The 13000-nt window shown below is 42.1% G+C and overlaps 1 protein-coding gene across 3 annotated transcripts in view; it reads right to left on the bottom strand.

Moving 5' to 3' along the window:
- Positions 1–13000, bottom strand: part of Rgl1 (ral guanine nucleotide dissociation stimulator like 1) — a 265779-nt gene that overhangs the window by 66698 nt on the left and 186081 nt on the right. For all 3 annotated transcript variants that reach the window (XM_052737182.1, XM_052737180.1, XM_052737181.1), the window contains one exon: positions 9004–9212. In XM_052737182.1, the coding sequence (XP_052593142.1) occupies positions 9004–9212 (209 nt within the window). The remainder of the gene's footprint in view (positions 1–9003; positions 9213–13000) is intronic.

A 13000-nucleotide genomic window follows, 5' to 3' on the forward strand; every position in this document is an offset into this window, starting at 1 on the left:
GTCTCGGGGAGCTGGGACGCAAGCTGCCAGCCAGACCGTGTTCCTTTCTACATGCCCTAAGAAAGAATCAGCTCAGTTGCCTTTCCTAAGGGCTCATGGCCTCCTTCCTCCATCTCTCTGCCTGCCATTGATGGACGCGTAAATTACAAAGGTTTATCTTCTATTGCTCTCTGAACTAAATCGTTCTCCATCCTAGAAAACATGAAGCAGGCCGGGCGGTGGTGGCACACGCCTTTAATCCCAGCACTCGGGAGGCAGAGGCAGGTGGATCTCTGTGAGTTTGAGGCTAGCCTGGGCTACAGAGTGAGTTCCAGGAAAGGCGCCAAAGCTACACAGAGAGACCCTGTCTCGAAAACAATAAAAAAATAAAAATAAAAAAAGAAAGAAAGAAAGAAAAAAGAAAACATGAAGCAGTAGATGAATCCTTCATAGAAGACATACCTGCAATTTTTTAATTCTCACTTTTAATGCTACAGACATTTTGATACCCACAGTTTCTTGAGATCCTCTTCATTTATACACCCAATAATCTCATCATTCTCATAGTCACAGGACAGAAACTCAACCTCAGTTCAACATGTCTCATCAACTTGTCTTTCCTCTTTCTCTTTAAGTCAAAACACATCCAAAGGCTTTAACTTTGCCCAAGGAGTCATCAAAATCCAGACCTAGATATTTAAACCTATCTACTATTAAAAAATAATCTTGCCAGGCGGTGGTGGCGCACGCCTTTAATCCCAGCACTCGGGAGGCAGAGCCAGGCGGATCTCTGTGAGTTCGAGGCCAGCCTGGTCTCCAAAGCGAGTTCCAGGAAAGGCACAAAGCTACACAGAGAAACCCTGTCTCGAAAAAATAATAATAATAATAATAATAATAATAATAATCTTTAAAAACAGAAATGTCGCCGGGCAGTGGTGGCTCACGCCTTTAATCCCAGCACTCGGGAGGCAGAGGCAGGTGAATCTCTGTGAGTTCGAGGCCAGCCTGGACTGCCAAGTGAGTTCCAGGAAAGGCGCAAAGCTACACAGAGAAACCCTGTCTTGAAAAACCAAAAAAAAAAAAAAAAAAAACCAGAAATGTCCTTCATTTACTGAGAAACTGTCATCCTCATCAAGATATCCAGGATATCTGCATTTTAAGCTAGAAAAGAAACAAAGCGATGTTAAGGTTTCCTGAAAGTTTCTGCACTAAATCAATGGGACGAGCATCCAGAAGCCAGCAGGCCATTAAATCTCAACATCTTCGTACATCAGAGGAAAATGACTCATCGGCACTCTTGTTTACTTCTTCCCACCTGCCCCTGTGGGAGCTCAGGGGAGAGTTACTAAAGCCAATAGCATTGAACACTAGCACTCTTTTTTTTTTTTTTTGGTTTTTCGAGACAGGGTTTCTCTGTGTAGCTTTGTGCCTTTCCTGGATCTCGCTCTGTAGACCAGGCTGGCCTCGAACTCACAAAGATCCACCTGCCTCTGCCTCCCGAGTGCTGGGATTAAAGGCATGCGCCACCACCGCCCAGCTGAACACTAGCACTCTTAAGATGGGCAGAAGGACAGAAAACTCATGAGTGTGTGGTAAGAAGCTTAAATCTGAGTGCCTCCAGCACCTGCTTCCTACAGCTCTCCCTGAGGAGAGCCTCTTTCTCTTGACCTGAAAGAACAGAGGGACGATATTGGAAACCTCCTCCTGAAGGAACAGATAGCAAAGCAACCCCTGCCTTCTCTGGGCGCCACACACCAGCATGAATCTAAGACTGTTTTCCAAGTGCATAGTTTAACTTCAGAACTAAATGAAAACTTATTTTTAAGTGAGGTTTAACAAAATGTCATTTGGAACATACTGCATACATTTCAAATACGCTTATTCATAAAGGAAGCGTTTGAGAATTGAATGCATTTGTATGGTGTGCCTTTTACAACACACACTACTATCAGTTCATACCTGCCAAAGGGACGTGTTTTGTTTTGTTTTTTAACTAAAACCATGTATTTGTCCTCACTTTCTTGATGGAATGGTCCACTCAACAGGCAGGTTATACCTTCCCACTAGATATGCGCACAGTCTGAGTGGCGTTCACTGCTCTGCCTTCCAGAACACTCCACAGACATGGGTAACTTTCATTTGTCAGGCAGTGTTCCTAAACTCCCACTGCAAGCGTCAACCCTCTCTGAGGCACGGTTAGGGGCAGCAGTCCAAGAATGGGCAACGTAAACGTGGAAATGTCAGATCATCACAAATGCCACACAGAAAGGAAAACACCAGTCATGCTCCCGTTGTTGGAGTAAAAATTAATTCACCTGCACTATCAAGCTAAAGTTCAGAAGAGTCCTACAACCAATGTGTTACCTAACATTGCTGTCGTATGGCTAAGGAACTCAACTCTCAGAGGTTTGGAGCCAGCCAGTCAGCTTTCCCTCACTGTAACACGCACCTGAGCTTGTTACAAAGAGAATACGGTCATTTTGGTTCGATTTGGTCCGTGCCTGGTTAGCCCTGATGCTTTCGCCTACCTGGGCAAGGCAGCACATCCCAACGGGAGACGTGGCAGAGCAGACCTGCTTACTTCACAGCCTGGAAGGGAAAGAGCGAAGCAGGCTCGCTGTCCTCATTGAGGGCGTATCCCCAACCATCTGGAGACCTCTCACTATGGCTCGCCTCCTCAAGTTCCACAGCTCCGGCCCCCACCCCCAATAGCACCACACTAGCATCTAAGCCTCTGTCACATAGACACTGAGGGACGCTTAAAAGTACGGCAGAGTGCAAAGTGGAAATCAATCTAAGATTTTTTATCCCCATGCCCCACTCAAGCATTGTACATATGCCTAACACACAAATCTCATGGCTGAAAGAAAGAGAGGTCACTTTTTCCATAAAACACCCTAAAACTCCAACTGAAGGAAGTAATTTGGGCCTAAGAAAAAACCCTCCAAAGAAAATTTAAAACATCTTGGTGGGAGGAGGTTGAGACGGGGTCCCAGTCTGGATCCCAGGCTAGCCTCAAATGTACAGTGATCCTCCTGCCTCAGCCTCCAAAGTGCTGGACTTCTGGGCATGAGGGTCACGGCAGCTTTAATTATAACACATCTTTTTGTATATTGGCTTGCTGAGTGTCACTCTCTACCAGCACACATTACAAATTTAAGACGGTGGGGACCGTGGCAAGCTCCGCCACCATCGTTCACACACCGGCTTGTAAAGTGAGTACTTCGTACTAAACTGCGGACAAGTGACCCTGGAGTTGACAAACAAGAGTACTCACGGCGTAGTGAGCTGCTCCCAAGTCTGTGAAGGAGGCAGCATCAGAAAACGGATTGAGGAAGCGGTGAGGAGGATGACTGAGAAGGGTTCCCCAGTCACCCCTTCTTTCAGAGTGAGCATGGGAGGTGCTGGGGCATACCGGGGAGAAAGGGTCTGAATTACACAGCGGTAGCTTTAATCCCCTCTGCTGTTTACTGACTGACTGCTTCTGAGCCGCTGGTTTCCCGCTTGTAAACACAGAGTTATGATAAATAAATGGTATGAGATAAAGTCTGTGGAAACACACGGCAAGCAGATATGGGAAGAAGAAATTCATTCAAAGACCTACTGATTAACCTTGTCTCTGTGACAGAAACAAAACTATCACCTTAGAGCACAGGTTTATGGATGGCTTCAACCTTTAAAATTCCCAAGAGTTCTCCTCTGAGGGAATTCAGTTGCTGTGCAGGAGAATTTGATGCTTTCCACGCTGACCTGAAGGCCAAAAACGGCTTGGCCGGGGTTTCTGGAGACCTGGCTCTCCCTGTTCCACATTTTGCTAACTTAGTTATCAGAGAAAGTGAGACTGTCTGAGAAAACAGCAGGACCCACAGCTCTGTAGGACGTTCCCAGCCCTCACTGAAGATTGCTCGCTGAAGCGGGCCTCTGCCAGCATTTGAGGTGAGGCATTTTCAGTGGTATCTGCTCCCTACTTCTTTAAACAGGGGAGTGGCAAGATCAGACTGTTTTGAGTGATGTGTATGCTTGACATTAGAGAAAATAAAATCCCAAAGCCCCAACACAGTCAAACCCCAATGAAGTAACTTCCTCTTGGGTGAAAAGGAAGCAAAGAAATCCAGAGTTAAGTCTGGGCCACGGCAAAAGCACAGCAAACAGGAGCCCTTGTGAGGCCCCCATCACCCCAACAGAGGATAGCGTAACATGACATTAGCTATTCATGACTTCAGACCACTGTCTATTTGTCAATCACACAGACCCGTATTAGAAAAGGGAAAAAATACAACTATGAAAAGATTAAAAAGAAATCCCAAAAAATAAACAGTTCCCTACATGAAAAACCACAACTGAAGTCTTAAGGGAAATCAAAGCTCAACTTCAAATAAGCCGTGCTCTGGTGGGAAATAAACAATGCAACATCTGTATGCATCTATTCTGGTCTGGTTATTAATGGATTAGCACATACTGCAATCAGCGTCCCATGTTCCTTCTCCATCCACGGCAGACAGCAAAGGAAACACCTTATAAATTCTACCTGAGGCTCCCAAAGGAGTCTCCCAGTCGATGGGTATGAAAACAATATTTCAAATGCTCATCTTCAGAACAGGTGAGCCTGGACAATCAATTGCTCCCTCTTCATCATAGGCATTAAAAATCCTAACAGCCAATTTAGGAGCACAGCATTTCACCAAATAACAGTTGGCTTTCTGCGGAGACTTCAAACATGGCCACAAGATTTCAGTGTGAGTAAGAAATGGACTGAGGAAGAAATATTCCTGTTGAGGTTGGCACACACACAGACAAGGTTAAATTTCTGCAGAGAAAGCAAAATAAGTGGGATTTATTTCTCTGAGCTCCTACACCAGCACATATTAGAGCTCTATTTTATACCACTGAGTACGATGATTTACTTAGTCCGTGCATGGCAACCTTCTCTTGTGAAGGAAAATATTAAGTCCTGAAGGGTGGATGTAAGTCTGATGGAACTGGCCTTTGCAATCTGAGGGATCCTCCCAAGGAAAAGGAATACAAAATTAAGAATACAGAATCATGGAGAGATTCCTGCAGGTGAAGGGCTCCAGAGCTTAAGCACCAGCCGCTTCATAGTACTCCATTTCTGAACCACCTCAGGGCAGAAGCTAAGTCGTTTATATCCGATATATGATGTCTTGCAGAGCGCTTTCCTCGTATTACATTGCACAGGTATTCAGCACGTAATCCTCTCATTTCAGAAACAAGCAACCGATTGAACTATGAGATCACACTTGAAGCCAGCCTTAAGCCTACTCACATGCTACAGACTAAATCATTATTCTCCATTTAGCTATACTTCAACTGATAGTTTGAGTTCAGTGCGACCTGAATTCAGATTAGATCTAATCATTGCTATCCAGTTAGTGTTTGAAAAATAATCCCAATTTGTCCATCCATAGAACAATGAAAATACATTAAAAAAATCATCAAATAAAAGTCATAGACTAAACACTCTAATTCCTGGTGTGTGTGTCCAGTCTTTAAGACAGACAGCTGGAGCTTATGTGTACTCCTCTATGCACTGGGGACATCTGTGGGCTATTATCAGTGAAGTTACCTCCTGTGGAGAAGAGGTCACCGATTTCAAAGTGACCTTGTAAGGGATTTTCATTTCCGCACACTGCCTGCCAACAGTTACCAGGCTCCATCTTTTTACAGCTACGAAGTATTGGAAAGAGAAAATTCACATAATTCTCCAATTTCTACTTACAGATATGAACGATTATATAAGAACCACAATAAAAAATGAATCACCAAACTCATATGTTATTCCAGGATTAATATTTTCTCAAGTCCTGTCATGCAGAAAATGGCACAGCTCCTTATGCTGTAGTACACGACACATGGCCATATCAGTGTACCATAAAGAATATATGCTTCGTGAGTGTCCCTGAATGTGAGAGCAGCTTTGCTCCACTACACATGCCCACCATGACACACTCAACTGCACATCCCCACCAGGATACACTCAACTGCACATCCCCACCAGGACACACTCAACTGCACATCCCCACCAGGAAACACTCAACTGCACATTTCCACCAGGACACACTCAACTGCACATCTCCACCAGGACACACTCAACTGCACATCCCCACCAGGACACACTCAACTGCACATCCCCACCATGACACACTCAACTGCACATCCCTACCAGGACACACTCAACTGCACATTCCCGCCAGCACACACTTAACTGCACATCCCTACCAGGACACACTCAACTGCACATCCCCACCAGGACACATTCAACTGCACATCTCCACCATGACACACTCAACTGCACATCCCCACCAGGACACACTGTGACAGCAGCAGAGCCAAGTGACCACAAAATGAAACATCTGAGACTCTGAGCCAAAAACAGACCTTTTTCCTTCATAAGTTGATTATGACAGCTATGTGTCATAGTGACAGGAAGCTAACAAATACTTTGAGGACAAATCTATTCTTGTCAATAACCATAACCTAGGATAGAAAGTTGTTTATTCAAAGCCTTTCTGAAGACAGACAGAACTATTACATAAAATAGTTATACACCAGTATTTAATGAACAGAAGTTAAAAGCAAAGAACAAATTAGGAAAAAATATTTCCAACACAATTATAAGCAAAAAAAACCCAATTCCTTTAATATACAAAGAATTACAGTTAGATGATTAATAATTCGATTAAAATAGTTCAAAGGGAAGAGTATAGGATAGGAAAAGAGGTCACACACAAAACAAATGATCAGTAAGTATCTATGAAATAGCAAACTCTACTTGTAAACACAAGAAGCAGGCACCCCAAAACAACCTGTCAACAGTCAAATCATAGTAAGATAGCTCAGCTGAAGAGACAGACCATCACCAGCTGGGGAATGTTGCCTGTGGTAAGATGCTCAGAACAGCAGTGTGGCTGGTGCAACCTTCTGGAGGCCAATCTGGCAGGCTTCTAAAACTCTACATCTTGGTGCATTAGTTACTCTACTATGAGATTATCCTATCAGAGTCTCAAGAAGCATCCAGAAACTATGTGTATGCATAAAAATGTTCCTTGCAGTACTGTGCTCACAAATTCTTAAAAAGAATTTTAAAAACTAGAAAGTGCTTAATTCTCTGTCTATGAAATTATCAACTCAGCAAGTATTAGAAAGCCATCAAAAAAGAAGCTAGAAAATCCACCTATATGTGCTTATTTTGAAATAATAACTTACATTTCTTGAACCTTCAATATGCTAGCCACTATTATAAGCCTTTTACATATGCTGATTCACTGAACAAACAAAAATATTTCCAAAATGCATAAATATGTAAAAATGAAAATTGTAGGCTACATTGTATACTGTGCTTGATTCAGTTTATATGATGTATGTGCTATAAATCTATATAGGAGCTGGGTGGTGGTGTCGCACACCTTTAATCCCAGCACTTGGGAGGCAGAGTCAGCGGATCTCTGTGAGTTTGAGGCCAGCCTGGTATACAAAGCGAGATCCAGGACAGGCACCAAAACTACACAGAGAAACCCTGTCTTGAAAAACCAAAAAAAAAAAAAAAAAAAAAAAATCTATATAAGGAGGAAGTGCTCTTGCTACTGCTAGGCCTAGTACCCTCTTACAATGTACTCAATAAACACTTCTAATAAATAAATAAATAAGCCTATAAAGACAATATATGACATATTGTATATTAGGGATATATATGTATATATATATATATATAAATTTTGGGGAAGAATGAAAAACGATCACCATGGTGCAATGGAACTAGGAAACCAAGAGAAAAGGAAATTTCACTTTTTGCTTTTATAATTTTCTGAATTGTGTGAACTTTCACCATATATATGGATTAGTTCTATTTTTAATTGTTAATATTACATTATTTGCCTATTTAGATAGTGGTTTATTTAATTTTGTTCTTTGTACTAATATTTATATTTTAAAACCTAGTAAGTGTTACTTGAGAAAAATGCAATTTGAGAGAACTTTAATATTCCTTTTCATACCTTCCATAGTATAGGAATTTTTAATACTTTCAACATAATTGCATACACCTTTAAAATTAAGCACACATACGCACATATACACACATACAAACCCATATATATAACGAGCCTAACAAAAGCATTGGCTCCCACTTCCTTCCTTAGGCAGGAAACCCCAGACTACAAGGATCTGAGTGAGGAGTCTCATGATTCTGAAAGAATTGTTTAGCTGACAGTTTTCTTTTCTCAGAATCAAGTCAACACAACAATACATTTATAAATGTCTAAGTTCTTATAAATAAAACAAAAGTAAGGGGGAGACAAAAAGATTTGTCCGTACGTGAGTTACAGTGTACAGTGCTCAGGTACACAGGTTCTTTACTGACATGGAGCATGGACGTCACTCATACATGTCTGTAACACTGAATACAACGTGAGTGTTGACAGTCAGGACTGCCACTGCCAAAGCCCCGACTCGTCAGCTGCTTCCTCCGGATCCAGGATGGAGCTCTACTTCATACCTATGAGCACACTCAGTCCCCAGAACAAGGAGATTACTGGCTGGTTGTGCACTTGTACAGAAATTATAAAAACTGAAGGTTAATCTGTATCAAATTTGAAATTAGGGGGTGGCAACAGAAACTGAAATTTATAAATAGTTGACTCTATGTTTATAATGCCTACTTAACTCTTCTATTGAAATTTTGTATAGGTTTCAGCTATTGCTTGGTTTTTCTTTTGCTTCTGAGACAAAGCATTGCCACGTGGTCCGGGCTGGCTCAGCTTCCCGAGTACCAAGATTAGAAGCATGTACCACCGTATCCAGCCTTTATGAACTTTTTGAATGAGATTTCCTTACCCTGGAAACAGACCATATAATTGACTCTCTGCATGCCACTAGTTCCAGAGGCTGGCCCTTTTGGCCCCTCTCCTTACTCCTCCCTCCGGCCTTCCCAGTGCCCTTGACACTGAACCACACTCTGTGCCCAGGTGCAGCCTTAGGCTGGCTTCAACGCTCACCCTTTCACCTTACCTGTCCAGCAGCAGCTCCAGCACTTCCTTAGTCGAGGCAAAGCCTCTGTAGGTCGACAGGAAGATGCTGATGTAGGTAAAGTCATTGTCCCCGAAAGCCGTCAGCAGATTCTCCACAAGCTTCTCCAGAGTGCCAGCTTTGATGGTCCTGATCTTACAGGTCTCATATTGACTGACTGTGTGACCTGGAGGCAGCTGGTCCCCTTCAACCTATGGGAAAAATCCATTATTAGCATTCTGAAAATGCTGTAATAGTTAAAGTCAGTGATTCCATATACTCTCCTACAACTTCGAATGTTCCATAAAGCAGTGTGCTCTCCTGTGAACACAGTGTGGCAGAATAGTGACCATGGAAGCAAGTGTGTGGAGATAGCTTCCCTTTCTCTCTGAAGAAAGAGAGATTATTACTTCATAGCTATGCAACAGCTTCTCCTTCCATCCCTAGTTACAGCAAGGTGCTGGAAATACTTTATCAAAGACGTTTTCTATCGCCCAGATAGAGTTTAGCAAATGTCAGCTACTGGATCCTCTTTGTACTGTTAAAGTCTTCAAACGCATTTTTAAAGACAGTGCCTACCACAGTATGCCAGAAGAGTCAACACATAATGGTTTTGGAAAGCTGATTGATTTAAAATTATATATACATTTTCATACACATACATACACACACTAATATATATATATATATATATACATTTTTATATGTATTATATATGCATAGGGTTTGTATGAGCTAGCTGACATCATGGTCACAGCTTGAAAAATCAGCAATGGTGGAAGTCTGTTTCCAATGGTACAACATGGAGATCTCACCATGATCTAACAGTCTTCAGTTCATAGACAGCAATGTACAGTCTACTTTCATACCACCAGCAGCCAAGAGAACTGGGTGAGAAACAGCTGTCCTGTGCAGCATGGAGCCCTCCCAGGGGAACAACAGAAAGGGTGGTGGGTGGATAGCCCTGCCCTCGGGAAATTTGCAAACCCAGAAGAATATGTGTTTATGAGAAATAGCTAGCACAGAAAAGCAGACGTACAGTATCAGGAGGTGTCATTGTACATTAATACACATAAACCATAATGCGGAAAGATCGGTGATAAAACGTGAAGGGTTTGAAAACTGAGGATGAGCGAAGAGAATCAAACTTGAGAAAAATAAGGGTGTGCCTTGCATTCTCAGTAACTCTGTGCCTAGCTAATTACAAGCAGATGTCATTTCCAAGTTGAACTCCTTCGTGGGTGCTAAAGAAACTGACCTACAAGAGTTCTACAATAAATCTGTTTCCAAAGCAAATAATTATTCTCATTGGTGCAAAGACTCTCATTGGTGCAAAGAACTACCAGGCAATTTATCTGAACTATAAATTGAATTACTTAGGCTAGGTTGCCCAAAGTCCTAAACTGAACTAGTCCTACGGAAATCACAGTGACAAAAGAGACAGGAGTCTCTAATGACGACTGTGGCTCCCGAGTTCTGCATCTGCTTTTCCTTCGCCTGCCCTGTCAGAAGTTCAGCTGCAGGAAGGAATTAACCCAGGGATTGCTTTCAGAGAGACCCGCATGGCAGCACCCACGTTAGGTTAGAAGAACAGCTTGATGTCGTTCTGTCTAACTGCTGATGGGAACTGATGGAAGGGCTACGGTGTAAGTGGTGCATGGCTCTGTTTCCTTATTTCATTTTTTAAGTTTTCTGAGGATGAGGCTGGAGAGATGGCTCAGCAGCTCATACTTCCTACTCTCCCGGAAGACTCAATTTCAGTTCCCAGAACCCATGCCGGGCAGCTCACAATAGCCTGTAACTTGGGCTCTAGGGGATCTGGTATTTTCTTCTGACCTTTTTGGGCATAAACACACATGTGGCACACATGCATGCATGTGCATACAAACACATATACACACATAAATAAAATAAAGGGTTTATGAAAGAAAAATGTCCAAGGACAGAGGTCTCCTTTAGGGCTCGTAGGACTGTTGGCTCTGACCAAGGCCTAGGCGCTATTCTCTTCCACTCTGTATGGTGTTACTGAAGGTTAAGCCATAGTGTCCATCTGTCCCACAGAAGTTCCAATTCACTTAGAGCAGAAACAATGAGTGAAAGACAGATGTCTCAAACTCTAATTACGTTTTTAATTACTAGGTACCAGCCCTACTTTGAGTATGTACTGTAAAACATTAGGTTGTTTTGCTTTGCTTTGTTTTAAGAGAAGGTTTTGTGTCAATTTTGGAGATTACAGAGTTCAATAAAGTCAGAGACATTTCTTCATTGCTGACTTTCTTAGGCTTCAATGTGTCCACATATGACGTTAAACTCTAGCAAGTACGTATGATACACATTCCCGTGTCCATCCCCTTTATTCTAAGAGCATCTTAAACAACTTCAGAATAAACTACAAGGTACCACTTCCTACTTTAAGAGAGAAAGATATAAGTGAAGACATATAAAATACAATGCTAATTAGCCAGGCCTATGGCTCACACTGATCCACCCAGTCATCCACAGGTTGAGGCAAAAGGATTCAAGGCCAGCCTGAGCTACACAGTAAATTCCAGGTCAGCTTGTAATACAAAATGAGACCCTTTTTCAATACATAGATAATAATAATAAATAAACAGTAAAAATAAAATTTTAAATACAATAAAAAAACATTTATCTAAAAACATCTATATCTCTTTAATCTCTTTCTTCCTTCCTTTCTTTCTTTTTTTTTTCTTTCTTTTTTCATTTTTTGAGACAAAGTTTCTCCATGTAACAGCTCTGGCTGTCCTGAATCTCACTCTGTAGACCAGGCTGGCCTCAAACTTACAGAGATCCGCCTGGCTCTGCCTCCCAAGTGCTGGATTAAAGGCGTGCACCATCACTGCCCGACCTCTTTGATCTCTTTCTTAATGTAATACTAAAATGTAAGGATGTTTTGTAGGTTTTGCTTTGTACTTCAAAGACTCTGTCAAAATAATTACCTGCCTACACAATAATGCAGTAGTTGTTAAAAAAGCATTCAATGCCAGTGTTCCTGGCACGAGGCACGGCCTCTTCGTTGGGAGGAAAGGTCAGACTCTAATTTTAAATTAAGCTTCCTTACTTTGTGATAATGCCAGGGCTCCCTTACCAAGCAGTTTTGTGAGTTGATGAGTCTTACCTTACTTTGAAATGCAAACTCCACTCGAAAACTAGACTTTTCTTATTGAAAGTAGTGATGGCTTAAAAGAACTAATTTTTCACTGATATTGATGTGACGAAGAACTCAAACATGGAGAAAAGTGTTTGTCAGAGAATGTGACCACATGGTCCCCACAGAGAGCAGATCTGGCAAGCCGCCAAGCTGCTCCCTGAGGAATGGAATGGCCGCTCTAGCCAGCCTCCTCTTCTGTGTTTGCTTCCTTTCCGTCTGTACGCATGATTCTCCTTTGTGTCTTGACTGGTTCCTACTCCCTGGTGTTTCTTTCTGTGCGTCAGGAAGACGCATGGTGACTTAAGAGACCGTCTAATACAACATGCTCGGTGCTCGGATCTAGAGGCTTATTTGTGAATGCAATGAGCAAGCCGCAGTATCATAAAATAAAGTACAGAGTTGTGCTGCTGGCTGGAATCATTCTTACAAAACTCAACAATGAGTTTGCAGTGGTCCGTGCACTTGCTTAATGTTTCCTATAGTTTCTATGTTCTTAATGAATACCCTAAAGGCTGCTTGGTGTCACTAGACAGACCAGGATTTTGTTTTGCTTTGCTTCGAGGTGAGTTCTAACCGACCAATATTCAAACAGAGTACATTTTCACAAAACAAACAAATAAAGACTTAAAATTATCTGCTGATTATTGAAATCATTTTGAAATGAAGTTGTACAGAAATGAGATGTAAAAATATATCCACTGGGCCGGCAAGATTGCTCATTGGTACAGGTGCTTGTCGTAAAGACTGACCACCTAAATTCAATACCATGGACCCACGTGGTGGAAGGAGGGAACTGACTCCCAGAAGTTGTCCTCTGACCTCCACAAG

Source organism: Peromyscus californicus, unplaced genomic scaffold (assembly GCF_007827085.1).
Source record: "Peromyscus californicus insignis strain IS unplaced genomic scaffold, ASM782708v3 Scaffold_14__1_contigs__length_90479793_seg_2, whole genome shotgun sequence".
NCBI lineage: Eukaryota > Metazoa > Chordata > Mammalia > Rodentia > Cricetidae > Peromyscus > Peromyscus californicus.